The 17903-nt window shown below is 39.1% G+C and overlaps 2 protein-coding genes across 10 annotated transcripts in view; one reads left to right on the forward strand and one right to left on the reverse strand.

The window, feature by feature from the left end:
- The window catches only part of RALGPS1 (Ral GEF with PH domain and SH3 binding motif 1), a 232575-nt gene that overhangs the window by 105087 nt on the left and 109585 nt on the right, over window positions 1-17903 (forward strand). The window lies entirely within an intron of this gene.
- ANGPTL2 (angiopoietin like 2) overlaps window positions 1181-17903 on the reverse strand; it is a 29191-nt gene continuing 12468 nt past the window's right edge. Inside the window, exons 3-5 of the mRNA XM_081847677.1 lie at window positions 5854-6047; window positions 4218-4488; window positions 1181-2853 (exon numbers count right to left, since the gene is read on the reverse strand). Coding sequence (XP_081703803.1) covers window positions 2654-2853; window positions 4218-4488; window positions 5854-6047 — 665 coding nt within the window. The 3' untranslated portion in view covers window positions 1181-2653. The remainder of the gene's footprint in view (window positions 2854-4217; window positions 4489-5853; window positions 6048-17903) is intronic.

A 17903-nucleotide genomic window follows, 5' to 3' on the forward strand; every position in this document is an offset into this window, starting at 1 on the left:
ATAATCTTACTCAAGTACATTTACACTAGACACGTGGGATAAGCTATATTATCCGTAGAATCCATCCAGACCAGAATATAGACAGTTAAAAACATGAACACACATTTAAGGAGCGTAACACCCTGAACAAATACTCTTTTTATATAGAGATTTTTTAGGATTTTAATTTCCTGACCTAACAGCTATTCTCAGTCTTTTACATATGCTGTATTGCTCTCATCTCATTCTTCCTTTATCTCTCACCATTCTAATATTCACTAACATTTCCAACAGACACACTATCTGTCACTCACTCTTGACTCCATCCAACATTTTGTTCCACTTTTCTACTGTCAATCATTATTCCATGCACTCTTCTGTCATAATGATGTTGCTGTTTGTTGTACCCTTTTAGAATCTTGAAGTACTTTCTGGTTTGTTTTCTTTCTATGTTTTGGATCTTACCAAGTTTTGTCATTTTAGTTGATTAATGTATCCAGTATTCACTCTTAACTTTCTACAGATTCTACCAAAATGTTTGCTTCTTTGCAGCATCGTGAATATAGAATTTTATTCTTTGATGGTTTTTTTGCTTCTGCTCTTTAAGTCTCTCTACTGCTATCAGTTGTTTGATATTTTCTACTCGTTCAGATCAATTGACTCCCATGTGCCATTCTCTTCATTAGCTTTCTGTTTCTTCACTTGTTTTTCACCCTTTCAAATTTCTCCATGGCCATCTTCATCTATATCAGTAACATTTTCTGTTTCTAAATACTACTCCTCAGAATACACAGAGATACCAGTGCTAAACCTATTATTACCATCCCTCTTTTTTACCTTTGTCCCTTCCACTTTGCAACTCCCAGTTGTTGTTGTTTGTATACTGCCCTTCATCCAAAGATGAAAGGGTACTTCACAGCATAAAAATGCAAAATGAGAACACAAAATACATAACAAAAGCAAAACAAAAACCAACCAATAGCCTTCCTCCCACAAACACATTATTATTATTATTATTATTATTATTATTATTATTATTATTATTTACAGTTATGGGAACGTCAGATCATCTGCCATTCAACTCTTGTTCTCTTTTTGTTATATTCAGATTCTTCAAGAAACCACATTTGATCAGCCTGTTTCTAAGGTGTTTCGTAAATAAATAATGATAATATAAGAATGAAATCTAAGTACATCAAAATAGCATTTGTTGCTTTTATTACACATTTGCATCATTACAAGGATAATCAGATAATATATTAAAATCCCTACTTTGATTTATATACAAGACATGCTACATCACACTCCAAACGTTTGACACACATTGTATGTTAGGAAAGAAATAATGAGGTAATAAGAGTTTTTAAATGTATGATTTTCACTGTTCCTATAACACAGCCTTATTCAACTGGTGCCCTTCAGATGTTCTGAGTCTAGCTCTCAGCTCCAGCTAGCATGGCCAATGGTTAGGAGTGATGGGAATTGTGGTCCAAAACATCTGGAGGGCACCAGGTTTGGGAAGGATGTTATAATGCAACATGTGATAAAATAATCTATTCTGGAAACTTACCTCAGCAGAATACTTGAATTCAAGTTTCTGCCACGGACTTTATTTATAAATATAATTGCATAATCACCTTTCAATATGTATACTTGGCAATAATAGTGAAATATGGCAAATACAGTTTTAAGTTTCACATATTCTCTCTCAAAAGTCACAATCTCATGTCCAAGGGCATTTAAATAAGTTCTATATCTATATCCATCATTTGCCTGCAAAATTGGATAGTTCTTTTTGCTGTTGCAATGACTACAGAGCAGGTAATGACTCTAATGGTACAAAATAACTTGAAACCAATAAGCTATCATTTAGGTGCAAAGGTATTAGTGTTGGTTACAAAAGTATACAGTGAACATGTAACATCTAAGATGCTTCTAAAATGACCAGATGTTTAACCGAAAAATGCTGAAACTGTTTTGTTTATGAGAAATATAGCTGTGTGGTCAGTTATGGATAATGCCTAGTGCATTAATAGTGAATATAACAACCTGGACTGTTTGTCAGATCTGTTTGTCCTGTACAAAATGATTCAGGACTGTTTGTCCTGTACAAAATGATTCATTGTTAAGTTCTAAGAGTGCTTTGAGACCCAAGAAAAATAGGGGATTCTATTAGTGCTGGGCACAGTGTGGACACTTCAAAGCAGACACTACGCTCTCTCAATATCTAAAGAAGTTTAAATTAGGAACTTTCTAATATACCTGTACTGGCTACATAGTTTCAAAGGATATTATTTCCTGTGTCAAATGAATTTATTATTTTTAAAAGTCTTGCTGTACAGTTTTTTAATATGTCCAGTATTTGAGAATATATAAAACATACAAAAATATTCAGATGATGTGGCAGTATTTTTAGCATCTCAGCTTATCTACAGTCCGTTTTACCTGATAACTCTTTTTAAAAAAACCTCTTAAGAAAAAAGGAAAAAAACATTTTGTGGTGACATTCTTAAAATCTTGTTATTTTGGTTCTGGAACAATTCTTGGAAAATACAATATACAAGTCCTCTGATTAATAGCGGTCAATGTACAATATATTACATTCTTTGCTGGTGCAAAGATGTGTTCTGGATAGCACACACAACTGTTATATAAAAGGCTTGAGAAGTTCCTTTTAGTGGAATGTGTTGGGATTAGGTCTGATCATCATGATAACCTTCTTCAGTGAGTATGAGCCTCCACGGAACTCAGCCCAATAGACACCATCTTGGTATCGACTTCGGTAGTGTCCTCCTCTGTACCAAACACCATTGAGATTCGAGTGTGCACATGCATTGTACCACCATCCCCCTTTCTGGTAATGAGCACAGTTACCTGTAATAGAAAGGAGAATATCACTCTATGAATAAATGGATGAGTTAAACTTTGTGCTTTTCCATTTGCAAGGTTCTTGATGCTTCTGTCTCTCGTCAGAACAAAACCTCAGGACATGCAGAGAACTTGGCAGAGGAGGCAAGACTGGTGGCAACTACAAATATGGTTCACTACAAAGCCAAGTCAAAAACTGGGGCTCCTTGGTGTGTGGCTTGTATTTCCTGGTTGGGCTTTTCTGCCCTTGGCAGTTTTAAGTGCATCAGCTCCACCAGTTGCTTGTTGGTATGTTGCAACCTGATTGGCTACTGGAACTCCTTAGCAAGCTTCTAGGAAGCCTAAATTAGGAGTGGACAGAAGGTAAATCTTGATCTGCTTATAGATCTCTGGGTAATTGACAAAGCTTTCTTACTCCCAGTTGTTTAACAATAGAGAAGTGAAATGACTCCCCCACCCCAGTTATACTGCTGAAATGAAGAAAGCTTGGGACAACCAAGCTTTGGGATTCTTGTGTGGAAGGACTGTGAGTGCCACCCAGTTTCAGTGACGCAGAACAAATTCCTGGGCTCACAGTTCTTTAATTCTAAGTGTATGTGTTTTCTCACTAGGATTTGCTTGGTGGGCCCCAGGGTTTCCAATAAAAACAAAATAGATCCTGCAAGCCCATCTGCCCATCTCTGGCTTGAGCCTCTTAGGCATTATAATATCTGGATAGGTCTCCAGGCTGTTACATCTCCTGCCATGCCTGCTCTACCCGCAGTTCCTTTTGGCTGTTTTGTCTCACCCACTTTCCTGCCTATTTTGCTACTTCTAGAAATATAGAAGCATGTCAGATGGACTGCTTGCAGTATGCCTGGGAACTCCAGACAAGGATTTGGTTAAGAACTTATACAGTGGTGCCTCGCAAGACGAAATTAATCCGTTCCGTTAGGCTCTTCGTATAGCGGTTTTTTCGTCTTGCGAAGCAAGCCCATTGACAGCTTAGCAGATTAGCGCTATTAGCGGTTTAGCGGCTTTTAGCGATCAGCTGTTAAGCGGCTTAGCGGCTTAGGAAAAGGGGGAAAAAAAGGGGGGAAACCCGCAGGAACTTGCAAGACGTTTTCGTCTTGCGAAGCAAGCCCATAGGGAAATTCGTTTCGCGAAGCGCCTCCAAAACGGAAAACCCTTTCGTCTAGCGGGTTTTCCGTCTTGCGAGGCGTTCGTCTTGCGGGGCACCACTGTATCTGTAGTTGTACATTTGGTTGTACATCCTGACATCCAGAATAATATATTTTTTCAATTTATTTAATATATAAAAATAAAATATTTTCATATACATTTTTATGTGCCTTCACATAGAGTTCATAGCTTATTTTAATTTTTCGTACCTGTGTATACATCATGGTCTCTGTCCAGTGTAGTGAATTGCTTCCCATTGTGCCATGTGAAAGAGTCTCCAGCATTGCCATTGTATCGGCCCAGTCGCAACTTGTAGTATTCACTTTCTGGCTCAAGTCGGAAACTGGCATATTCAGCAAACACTTTCCGGCCTGACCAGTCTTCCATGGTTATTAACAATTTGTAGTTGCCTTGATTTGTCAGCCAATAAATATTTTCTAAGCCCAACCAGTACTCTCCATCGATATTACCGAATCCTTGCTGTAGAAGAAAGAAAATAAAAAAGAAAATATGAATTAGCACTTGGCATTGATCTTTTGTAACACTCATACGGTGTACTTAGCTGCAGTGAGATTGTGATGTTTCTGGGCTGACAATCTGAAAATCACCATCTGGCTCTGAACTGTGGGTCGTTTTCCAAACTAAGTAGATCGCTGGCTTCCTGTGGATGTGTGCCTACCTCTTTGAATTCATGCCCTGCTGCTTCTTTCTATGTCAGTTACAAAATAGTCAAGGAAGATTCCTCCCTCTTTTGGTCCTTGAAAATCTAAGCACACTTCACACTTCATCTTTATATCATGGGAGTCTTATTTCCGATGGCTTATTCCCAGGTTGCCTGGTGGTGTGTATATCTTGGAACCCAATGTGTAGGGCCAATACTGTTGTTCTTTTCCTCCCAAACATTGTCCTGCCAAGAAAGGGGGATAAAGTTTGGGAGGCAAGGAACCATGTCATTTGCACCAAAGACAGGGCTCCAAGATGCTCACTCACACACTGACATTGATTATTCTCTACTGGAGTGACATCAGAAAACGTCTCAGGGAACCAGCCATTAGAATAAGGTGTGAATTGCACCTCTGAGCTTATCCTTATATTAAACTATGTGTTTGAGCCCTCAAGGGTCTTGGGCCTCAAACCAAGTTCTGCAATGGATGGCTTGCCCTTGCACTTTTTCTGGAAAGCTATTCTCAGGCACAAAGGACATTTTTGCTGCTCCCTGCAGTCCAACCCAAATAGAATTATAGGATTGGAACTTCTTATCTTTTCCTTTTCCATATAAATTAGCCTTTCTATAAATACTTAGTGCACATGCAAAAAGTAGTAAGCAGCTTACTACGACAGATCTTTCATGGTCTTGATTGCGAGCCTTTAAGTTATGCTACCAGACTCATTCACCTTCATTTCAACTCCATTCTTCACTTTGACTTTAATCAACTCATCTGCAGTCCCTATCTGCAGACCTCCTCTTTTGACTTAAATACTGCCAGTACTTCAAATTGTGTGCTTTCTTGTTTCCTTGTACATTCTAATCCTTTTTAAAAACCAAATCTTTCTTTCTGGTGGTTGTCCCTGCCTTATTATTCATTGATAACACTCCAGATACCAAATTCCTAGGAGAATATTGTCGAAGTCCAGCCAAAACTATATGATTAAGAGGCCCAGGGAGAAATGGTCCATGTTTTACTGCCTTTGATAGCAACATTTTAAATAGTTCAGGTACTCCTCCTTCTGTCATGGATGTAATCAAGTGCCCTAACTACTTCAGGTAAATTATTTTTGGAAAGACTGAAACATGAATTCAAATAATGTTTCTTAGAATAAAAACTCACAGTTGTTTGTCCTAACCTTGTAAGTCTCCCAGTTCCTGAAAAAGTTGACAGATCCATCCAAACGTCTCTGAATGACTGTCCAGCCACCAGGATCTTGCCGTTGATCACACCAGACCTGCATCAATCGATTTGTATTTTCAGGTTTCACAAGATATATGGAACTGGTGTCATGACCATCTTCTAAAGCTTGCAGGCAGTCTCTCCAAGGACCTTGTTGAAAAAAGAAACAAGTCCATAACAAACACAGTTGCACATATTTCCAATTTGTTTTCACTTCCAGATTAGAATTGAATTTTTCTTTCTTTGTGCTGTTTCATACACAGTCATACACAGAGGTAATTAGTTCATCAGACTGAGCATCCATATTTCTATGCACTGTGGACTGAAAAACAATTGTTCTAGAAAACTGTACTTCATAAAATAATTAAAGTTCCATTGAAAATTAGTTTAGATTACATAGGTGTGGAAGAAGATTCAGTATCCTATAGTGAGCCAGATTGGAGCAATATGACATTCTGTTGCTGAGAGTCCTTTATTTGTTTATATGTTGACAGTCTATAATGTGCTTTTCAGACTATTAAGTATGCCTGTCTGTGCAACCACAGAATAAAATGCATGACATATTGAGTAAAATCATGCTAGTCTTTTGATCTGTCAGCTTTGGATATATTTAATTAGCCTTGGTTTCTGTGGTCTTCTAAGGCATTTTGTTCATTAAAATGCTGTAGTCAGCAATTGACTGATTATAAAATGTGAAACAGCACAATCCATTCTGCATGGGAGGATGGGGAAGTTCTTATTACTGAAAGCAGTTGTATCAATATGAGATGTTGCCTCTTCATTGCTAAACAGCTTCTTGAATGGGGAGAATTGGCTCTGAGAACAGGGGTTGTGTGGTTGAATCCCACTCAATCCTGAATATCCTTTCAATAGTAAAAGTTTCTCTCTCATTGTAGTCCTTTCTGCAGGAATTGTCAAGCATCTTCACCACCAGAAGGATGAATTTTCAGGGGCTCAACAGATTGTCCTCTTATGTTAACTTAAGCAACATCATTTCTCATCCTCTGTGTGCATAGAGCTATAATCTGTATGAGCCTTCTCCTGCTGAGAGGTACTCCCTGGCAGAATTAGGGAAGTGCACACCAACAATCCTTTTAGAAGTTTGGGTTGGGATGCAGGAGGTATTTTTCAAACTTCGATATTTTTCTGCAAATGTTTGGGTTCTATTATCTGAAGAGATACTTTCTCAACCTCCCTACCCTCACCACCCCAACCCATTTAGGTTACCAAGATGCCTAAACACAGACAACCCAGTTTAGAAGTATGAAGATAAATTAGATGCTCTGCTATTTATTGGCCATCCCAAGTGAGGCTTTAAAAAAAAAATCTAGTTTGCCTGTTTGGCATCCTTTTTGTGTGTTTGCTTGTTTCTCTTCTGAACTTTGAGCAGGAATTGTTTGGACACAATTTTCATTTTTATGTTCAAACTCCAGCTCCTGTTTTCAAGAGGGCCGGGAAAGGTGCAAAATGCACTGTAATGCAACACGTCTCTTGAGTGCTCATCTGGGAAGCCTTTATTCTATTTAAGGCCACTTTGCATGTTGCAAGCTTCCTACTTTGGGACATCTGTGCAAGAAACTACTTGTCTGCCAGACTGAACAGATGGCAGTTGGAACTTGATTAAAATAGTTTTTGTTTTGTTTTTACATCTAGTTAATATATATTTATTTAAAATGAGTAGCATGAAAACTTCTCATTGTTATGAATTGCTTACTGTTTCATTTTCTTAGGGCAATAATGGAGGCATTAAGATGCAATAGCACCAACCAACAGATAAACAGTGCATATGTCTTCCACACACACACACACACCCGCTCTTGAAACCTCCACAGAGACTGTTAAAGTTGTCTTTGGCTTCCTATGCTGTGAAAGGATTTTACAGCTGAACTGCTTGCCAGAAATAACATTGGCATGGGAATTGATAATGGTGTCAGCTATGTTGCAAGAGAGTCATAGACATTTGTATTTTCAGAAGAGAAACTAGATTTAACCTTGGGCATTTTGTGCAGGATCTGATGACTTTTATTTAGCATCCTGAGAATCTCAGCGGGTTTTATGTGCAGAGATACAGGCACCCAAGCTGTTTTCAGACTAATCCCACAGCACAAGGCAAGTCAGAGCCCCCACCTGTGATATGACAATGGCAAACCTTCGCTGCAGTGCAAACTATGTTGTAGTCTATTGCCTATCATGGCCCTGCAGTGAGAGAGAGGCCAAAAGGCCCAGCATATCGGAAATTTAAACTTGCCCTGGGTGTTGTGCTAAGGGCCACAATTGGTCAGTTGGTCCTGTGCCCAGGGGAACAACCGCTAATTCCTGCTGCCATCGGCCAATTTGGTGGCAGGAGAACGATCTGGCCTGCAATAGGGCAGTTCACAAGGAGGCCTGGGGCCCTCCTGCAAAACCAACCACCTGAGAAAGGGTGAACAAACTTTCCAAACTACTGCATACCTCTGTTGGGAATCTGTTCACCACTTTTGCACTACTTGAATTTGCTGGTGTTCTAGTGGACCTTGATTTTGGAAGAGGCTCTCTTAAGTTAATCTGCACTGGTGCAGTATACAGTAAGGGATGCGGGTGGTGCTGTGGTCTAAACCACTGAGCCTCTTGGCCTTGCCAACAGAAGGTCGACAGTTCTAATCTGCAAGATGGGGTGAGCTTCTGTTGCTCTGTCCCAGCTTCTGCCAACTTAGCAGTTCAAAAGCATACCAGCACGAGTAGATAAATAGGTACCGCTGTGGCAGGAAGGTAAGTGGCATTTCCGTGCGCTCTGGCACTCGTCATGGTCCTCTGTACACCAGTAGTGGTTTAGTAATGCTGACCACATGACCCAGAAAGCTATCTGGACAAACACCGACTCCCTCACCCTGAAAAGTGAGATGAATGCTGCACCCCATAGTCATCTTTGACTGGACTTAACTGTCCAGGGGGTCCTTTACCTTTATATTAGTATCCACTATAATGTGCTTATAGTAAAGTAATACTGTGAATTTGGTATTTCAAGGCACCTAGAGATATATTTCTTCTCAGCTGTAGGACTGCTGTGTTCAGCAGAATAATGAAGAAGTCATTTTATTTTATTTTTTAAAAAACTTATCTCCATGTTTGGGATAAATGTTTAAATATGTGCAACGGTATGCAGAAAATGATCCATGTAGGCTTTTATCAGACATATTATAATTATATATTTCTTGGCAGCAAAAAATAGATGTCTCTATGGGTGGTTATTAAGATGCATTCTTATATCCACATGCCAGTCAAAATTTATAGAATCATAGAATCTTAGAGTTGGATGGTACCCCAGGGGTCATCTAGTCCAATCCCCTGCAATGTAGGAATGTCAGCTAAAGTATCGATGACAGATGGCCACCCAACCTCTGCTTAAAAACCTCCAAGGAAGGAGACACCTAAACCTCCTGAGGGAGAATGTTCCACTGTCAAACTGCTCTTGCAGTCAGAAAGTTTTTCCTGGTGTTTAGTTGTAATCTTCTTTCTTGTAATTTGAAGCCATTGGCTTGAGTCCTATCCTCCAGAACAGGAGATAACAAGCTTATTACATCTTCCATGTGATTCCTTGCTTGTTCTTTTTAAAAAGCCACTTGAACCAGCTTTGAGTTACTACATTTTTATAATTTGAAGTTTTAGCAAGTATTTATCTCTATCATCATCACCCCCAAATCCTACGGATGTTGTGTTCTTAGAGTCCAAATGAACAGGAAAAATCCCCCCTTGTTTGTTGTTGAAATTAGAATCAGTATTTTACCAGGCTTTCATCAACGGCAAAGCAGGACATAGATTGCAGTCCTGCTGCCAGTCAAAGGATGTTTGACGTTTCACGAAACAGTACAGTGGATGCTCGGGTTGCGAACATGATCCATGCAGGATGCATGTTCGCAACCCCCAGCGGCGCGTCTGCGCACGCGCGGGTTGCGATTTGGTCTTCTGCACATGCGCGACCGCCGAAACCCAGAAGTAACCCGTTCTGGTACTTCCAGGTTTGGGCAGTCCGCAACCCAAAAAAACGCAACCTGAAGCGTCTGTAACTCGAGGTATGACTGTATAAATGCTGCTGTGCCAAGAGGGGGGGGGGTGGCATTCAGGGGGCATGCTGTAGGCAATCATGGATTTGCGGGGTCTGAAGCCTTTCGTTCTTCAGACATGGCCCCAAAGCATGTCAGCCCTTTGACTGGCATTGCCATTCCTCTCCCATTGAAGTCAGTGTGAGGAAACATAAAAAATTCTACCCCTCTACCTTGATGCTGTGGGTAAAACCTCAGCGCCTAGGACTTGCCGATCACATGGCCGGCGGTTCGAATCCCCGCGGCGGGGTGAGCTCCCGTCATTCGGTCCTAGCAGTTCGAAAGCACCCTTAAGTGCAAGTAGATAAATAGGTACCGCTTTATAGTGGGAAGGTAAACGGCGCTTCCGTGTGCTGCTCTGGTGCCGGTTTGCCGGAGCAGCGTTGTCACGCTGGCCACATGACCTGGAAGTGTCTGCGGACAGCGCTGGCTCCCGGCCTCTAGAGTGAGATGAGCGCACAACCCTAGAGTCTGTCAAGACTGGTCCGTACGGGCAGGGGTACCTTTACCTTTACCTTTACCTTTACCTTTACCTTTACCTTTACCTTTACCTTGATGTTTAGCAGTTGCGCTGCCTTGGAATCCCTACTCCACAATTGCTCTATTTGTTTATTAAATCAAATTTAAAACAAAAAGACAACAGGCGCTAATAGTCACAAGAAGCAACACCGTACCCAAATACCATATTTTTTCTCAGAACATGGGAAAGAAAGCCATCAGAGGACAAATAGAATTAAACATGACACCCTAGGTAGAGTCATCCTTTCTTGAGGAAAACTTAAATTGCAGTTGAACATCTACTGGATGCCCTGCATGTTGTTTTATGCAAACTGAGGGTGTGCCCCACAACACTCACTTGTGGCAATGCATTTTAGGGGAAGTTCTTAGCATAAAGTACTTTTTAGGACGCTTCTTATCAGAATGCTGTGATTCAAAGAAAGGTTCATCAGGCATGGATAGTTTACTTTGTCATATGTAACAGAAATGCTTTTTATGATTAATGTAATAATATGGTCTTCTTAACGAAAATATAATAGTGCCCCCACCATAACTCTTTAAGTTGTACACCCCTGGTCTACAGCTACATTAATGGAGTGTTCGATGAACAATATTGCTCAATATGTATTACTGTACAGGAAAAACAGTGGGCCTTGCTACTGTAGTTTTTCTTGCAAAGTTACTTGAATGGAAATAACGGATGGAAATGCTACAGAGGGTGCTACAAATATCACATTCTGACTGAGTTTGCAGTTGTCATGTCTTGGAGAATATTGTCATTTTCTAGTAGTGTTCTTCAAAACTCGTAGAAGGCAGAGTGTATTGGTAGCACCCCTTTGATAGTGTTTGCATAGAATAAAAGAAAGGGCCACACTAGTTTTATTTCTAAGATGTAAATGAAAATAAAATATTTTGAATTTCAGCTACAAACCTAAGATGGGGAATAAATTCAACACAAGAGGGTTGCACACCGCAGTTAAAACATAGTAATGTAAAACAGCATACTCTGTAACATACTGGAACCCTTGGCTGTTGTAGGCATATCACCTCTCTCTCCCCCCCCCCTTTCCTCCATAGCTTATTGCAGTTGCAGCTGTACTTCTTGTCACGCAGCATTTTTTTAAAAAAACACACCAACGTGTCTATTTTGCAGCAATCTAATGCACTGTATGTGCATTGGGAAGTTGTGCCTAATGCCTATAGAGAGCTGCCAGAGAGACAGGGTTTAAGCTTATTTTTACAGGAGAATGTATTTCTGTTGAGTTTCATCCTGCAATGCTCAGCATCTTTACAAAAAAAAGAATATTTGTATTCATTGGATGAAATTTCCAGACTATCTATTAAAGCAGGCGGTGGACATCATAGTTGCACTTGAATTTTTTTCCAGGCACATTTTGCAATAGATAAGTTCCTTTTTAGAAATGCTATAATCTTGATTCATTCTTCCTATTCCCCTTTCCCATTGGTGATGTTTAAAAAAATAACTTATTTAAAAATGGTGGGGAAGATAAATTAATCAGAGCTTTGCAAAATTGTTAGTTAAATGATACTATAGAAGGGCTTTAGGAGCTCTACAGTTTATGATACATTTCCAGCATCTCCCTTGGAGCCAAGGACGTTTTCCATGACTGAATAAAGGAAAATACAGTTTTGTAGGTACTGCGTTCAGATCCAAGTTCTTTAGAGTGGGAAGTAGGTGTCCCTAAGGAGGTTCTAGTAAGCTGGAAGAGCAAATTATTCTTAGTCCCCTGGCAGTATGAACAGTAGAAAGAATCTGTAGTAATAAGGTAATTGTTTAATCTCTCTGCAGGGGTGCAACTCTAGCTCCTGCAGGAATAACACAGAAATTTCCTGGGTAGGTGGGTTGCATCCAACTGTTTCCAAACCTAAGCCAAGGACACTATCCTTAAATTTTAGGGAGGGTTAGGTGATTTTCTTAACATTTAGAAGCTTCATTTTGTTAAGAATTGTGAAGTTTGCCTTGGAATGAAGTGTTTTTTTTTAAGGTTTGCAACAAAAAAATCACATTTTATTTCCCTATTCTAGAAAATGTATTTCACACATTTTAGAAAATATATTTCACACAGGGTTACTTGGGCAATAAACAAAAATAATTGAAAAACTGTAGTCCTTATGTAATAGGACTCAGAATTAAAAGTGGTATCTTGCAGTTAATGATGCGTTCCTGTCAGGGATGCAAACAATTGGGAGGGAAAAATGTATTAATGCTATATTTTTGAAATCTTACGCAAGCAGTAGCAGACATCCTCTTGCAGTGCAACTATTATATTCTATGGGTTGTATCAAAGGATGAGAAACATGGTGAGCTGAAAACACAGGCTGAAGCATATGCCCGCTAGCAGGTCACCAAAATGTATTGTAAGGATCTCATACAAAGTTTTCCAGAGGAGTTTGTGCAAATGCAACAATTTATTTGGCTCTAGGCTTGTTTTTCTCACCCAACATTCTTTACTAGCTCAAAATGGCCCTTCCATATGCAGAAAATGCTTTCTGCCAATGGAAGTGTGGCATTGGATTGAAGGTACAAATCTAGTGTTTGGTGCTGTGAATTCCTTCTATTTCTGAATAAGAAATGGTTTCTGTTCAACTGCTACCTTTTCGGATCATGGAGAAGAAAAAGTGGGGAAAAGCTCCTACCAACCATAGAAACACAGAAATGTATTTTTATATAAATAGTGTTTAAATTTAGGTATTATTTGTGCCATGGCTAAGAAATATTCAATGTGTTATACCTGGCCACAATAATGGAATCTATTTAGATCTTGACATTAAATGATTGCAGAAGGGCCATGTGAATTCTCCATCAGTAGTCCAGAATGCTGTAGTTTTAGTTATTGACTGCATTCTTCCAGGACCTAGAGCAATTTTGTCTGGAGTAGGTGCTCTAAAAAACCTGTATTTCTATTCCTTGCCATGAAAACCAGTACTTTGCAGCATTAATAAATCATGCAAATGAATGTAATTATAAACATTACCTTGTAATTATTTATTTACTACATGGCTATTTTCAGTTTTGCCAGTCAAGGGACTAGCAGAACAAGGAATCTTGCAAGGCATTAAAGCTATGCCCTTGGAAATCTTACTCAGCCTGATTTCAACAGGCTACCCACTTTCAAGCATACTTTGCTAGGAAACTAGCAAGGAACTACATGCTTGCTTTTTAAAAGAAACTGGAAATTGTTTATCTCAGGAAACTGAATTCTGTGACTTCTCTGTGTTCCCAAAAATTGCAGCATACTCAAGACTGGAGTCAACTTAACCCAGTATTGCTTGCATAAGCCAGCACAAGGGGACTTTCCTCCCTCTCCTCCCCCCATGCTTCCCCCAAATATGCTCTGGAGAGTTCGGAGAACCCCAGAACAGCACATAGGAAGAGATCTAGCAAGCCATCTAGCAAGCAGAAATGCTTGTGTTGATGGAACAATTGTATTAGTGTATAGAATTCCACCCTCACAGTTGTGCATATTAGACATAGTTTAAGGGCCCTTTTTAAATATAGTAACAGCTTTGTTCGTAGCTCTATTCAAATGTTTTGTTGTAGAATGAGACCATTTGGCAAGTAGTTTGACAAAAACATATTACTTTAATCCTATCCACAGAAAATAATTTATGCAGTCCAAAAAGCAAGTCTAATAAATTATGGCACTACGAAAGCTACTCCTTTATTCTTAGTGACGTTCATGAGAATGTTTTTCTCCAGCACTACTGTCTGAGGCTTATGTGCAGCTTCTTTCCAGTTTTTGTTGTGGAACACTCTTTCCTGGCGCTTGAAAAATTGTATCCGCCACGTTTTATTTTCTCCTGGGATTTTTAAAGAAGTTTAAACTCACTGTGACACTAGCAATGAAATTTTGCCCGAATTGTGTTTCTGTTGAATTTATGATTTACCACATATGTCATAAGTTGACAAAATATCTTTCTGTATATATCTTTAAAATATGATGCCATATTTCTCCCTCCCTCCCTCTCTTTCTCTCACTCACTCACTCTCTCTAACACACAAACCACATTTGGCCCAGTTATGGAATTAAATTTTGAACATGTAGTGCTGTTGTTCTTTGTCATAGTAATGATTATGTATGGATTTGCTTCACTAAATTTGGAAGGGTATTTCAGTATTAACAAAACGTGTTTACAAGTAAGATTTTATATCTTGCCTTCAGTGATGGGATACATATAGATGTTCCCAGGTGGTTTCCCATCCAGGCACTTATCAGATTCAAACCTCATCAGACTATGTTCTGGAAACTTTGATATGAATTTCTCATTTCTGTTTCCTAAAACCAAGGTTATAATCTGAAAATACACATCATACTAAACTCTGTCAGAAGCCCCCTTTTTAAGCAGCTACTAAGTTACTGGATTTGAACACTATGCTAAACTATAGTTTAGAACTACAGAATGAGTCTGAACAAGATAGGGCTTAAATACCCACCTCTTTTCCTCTGACATGGCCATGAGATTGGAAGGTTTTGCTTCCATTTTCAACTTCCAATAGTTATGTACTTCCATCCAAATTAGAAACTGTGCCAATATTTACTATGGTTCAGGGAAACAAGCTAGCATAATTAACTGAGTTTTGACATTGGCTTGTTCTTCAACCAGGGTGGCCAACATTTGGCCCTCCAGATGTTGTTGGACTCTATCTCCCATCAGCTCCAGCCAGCACTGCCAATGACCAGGGATGATCAGATTTGTAGTCTGATAACAACTAGAGGGTCAAAGGTTAGTAACCCTCACACAAAATCATAGTTAACACAAATTATTGTTTGTTTGGGCACAGCCATAACATGCAGCTATGCTTAGTTGGAAAGGGAAGCAACAGGTTGTATCTCTTTTTGGCTCTACTAGAAGAGAACAGATTAATGGGGAAGAATTCAAGTCTACAGACACATGTGAGTATCACTAAATCATAGTTTAATGAATCTGACAATATGCCATGGTGGCAATGGGGAAAAGCTTAGGGCAAGTTAGTGCCCTAACTAGTCCTAACAAAGCCCTAGTGTTAGCTTTGTTTCTACATGCTTCTGCATTCAGTCTTGATTGGCCTTCAGTATGAATACGCTCTCATCTGCTAAAAACCTATCTGGTGTCATACCAATGACAGTCTGATGAAACTGGAATTCAGCACAGCTTGATTCTTTTCTTTTGTTCCCATGTGCTAACATTCATGTGAATAGTCTCTTTACACACATTCTAAGAAGTAATCCTCATTAAGCACGCTGAAGCATACTTTCAAGTCAATATGCATAGACTACTAGACAATAGGATGTTCCTATCTAGTCCAAATATCTTAAAATCCCTCATGCCGAGCAGAGCTACTGCTTCAGCTGGATGGAGGAAGTAACATGAACTAATGGAACCACATCACTTCTCAGCAGAGATTTGTGCAAGTAAATGCGTATGCCTCTCATGCAATTTCAAAATACTATGTAGTCCCATCTATGCATATATCATTTCTTTGATGTGGCTATAGCTTTGCGTGTCTTTTTAAACATTTGTTTATGAGATCTTGCTGCCTAATTTTATTCTCCCCCTCATGCTTCCACTTAGGTTCCTTTTATGGGCCATGATAAAACCAAACTATTGTCTCTTGTTTAATAGTGCTTTCAGTACTGTGTATATGGCAAATGATTCTCTGATGAAATTTTGCGCTCCTCTTCTGAGTAACACAATACCCAAAGGTGCAGTCATCCAGAAACCTGTGGCTGAACAATGTGATGCTTAAGTGCATTTATTTATTTTTTGCTTTTTTCCTGCTTGTAGCATGACTTTTAACAATGGGCTCAAGTATCAGTAACAGGGAATTTTTCTTCTTGCTACTGGTATTAGAAACAGTGTTTTACCTGTTTTTTATTTTGATTCTTTAATTGCTGCCAGGTTGCTGTATTTGATGTCATGTTTTAGCCTGGAGCAAAGGTTTCTGGCCAAGTTATAATCCATTTGAAATCAAGGAGTTCATAATGGAAAAACTGATAATAACAATAATAACATTGCTATTTGGAGTGAGGTCACCTTTTACCACTAACCATTCCCTTAGTAAAAATAATACTAGCAGAAAACACAACCATGTGTATTTAAACATGCCTGCTTACAGCCTGGTTTCTTTGGGCCAAAAGAGCCATGAATAGTCTTTTTGGTTGTTTTACTCAGCTTTTAAGTAACCTCAGAAATGGTAGATGCATTAAAAAAATAAAAGTTATGACTCTTTTTTAATAAACCTTTTTATTTGGTTATTTTATGCTGTACATTAAAGGACCCTGGAATGTTTATGAGGCTTAATAAACTCTCCAAATCATCATAACCCAATATTTCACAAATGAGTTGATTATTTTTTCCTGCCCTTGCTATATCCTCCCACCTGTCAGACTGTTTTATTTGACTGTGTGTGTGTGTGTGTGTGTGTGTGTATACAAGGGGCGGGGAACATGAGGCCCTCCAGGTATTGTTTAACTCCCAACTTTCACCACTCTCAGCCAGCATGGCCAACATCTGGGATTGGTGAGAGCTGTAGTCCAGCAACATATGGAGAGCCACAGGCTTCCCATCCCCAGTCTGTATAAACACATACTCTAAAAAAGGTAAACTTATACAACACTGGATTGGATCCATGGTAATCTAGTTGAATTTAAATAAATGGGACTTAATTTTCAAATCATGAGTAACTTGTTCCAGTGATTTTGATTGGATCCTTCTGCATTAACTTGAAGAAATAATTAACTTACCATTGCATATAAAAATTATGGAGCATAGGGCCCTTGGCAGACCCATGATGACAAGGAGATGCAACCTTGTACTCAGAATCGCTATAGCAGGGATGGGGACAATTTTTGAGCCCAAGGGCTGCATTTCCTCGTATGCAGCTATCCATAGGCTATGTACCAGTTGTGAGTAGGCTCAGAGCCAACAAGTGGGTTACATTGAACCCACACAATAGTTAGAGGTGGCTACCCATACACACCCTACATGTCTCCAGCCTGGCAAGAACTACACATTATCAGAGCAAAGCAAGCTGCAATCCCTGGTTTGGACATAACCACTAAGCTGTGGATAATGGTTTATTACCCTTAAACCTTAGTGGGAGGAAAACAACTCAGAAAGGCACATTATTGGTAAATTATTATTGTTTACCGTAACATGTGAACTGGGCCAAGACAGGTGCCTACAATTTTAATATTTCATCTCTTGCATAAAAGTGTTTTTCTTTTGCCAAGTGTTTTTAAATAATTAATTTGATTCCGTGTTGGTCATTTGTTCTGTATCATATTATTTTGTGTAAAGATTTTATTGTACACCACTATTATATTTTCTATGAGTTAATGGTTTATAAAGGCTCAAATGAATGAGTGAATGAATGAATTGAATGAATGAATGAAATATCAAAATTTTCTGCATTGTATAATGTAGG

The sequence above is a fragment of the Podarcis erhardii genome (genome assembly GCF_964252035.2).
Source record: "Podarcis erhardii genome assembly, chromosome: Z".
Taxonomy (NCBI): domain Eukaryota; kingdom Metazoa; phylum Chordata; class Lepidosauria; order Squamata; family Lacertidae; genus Podarcis; species Podarcis erhardii.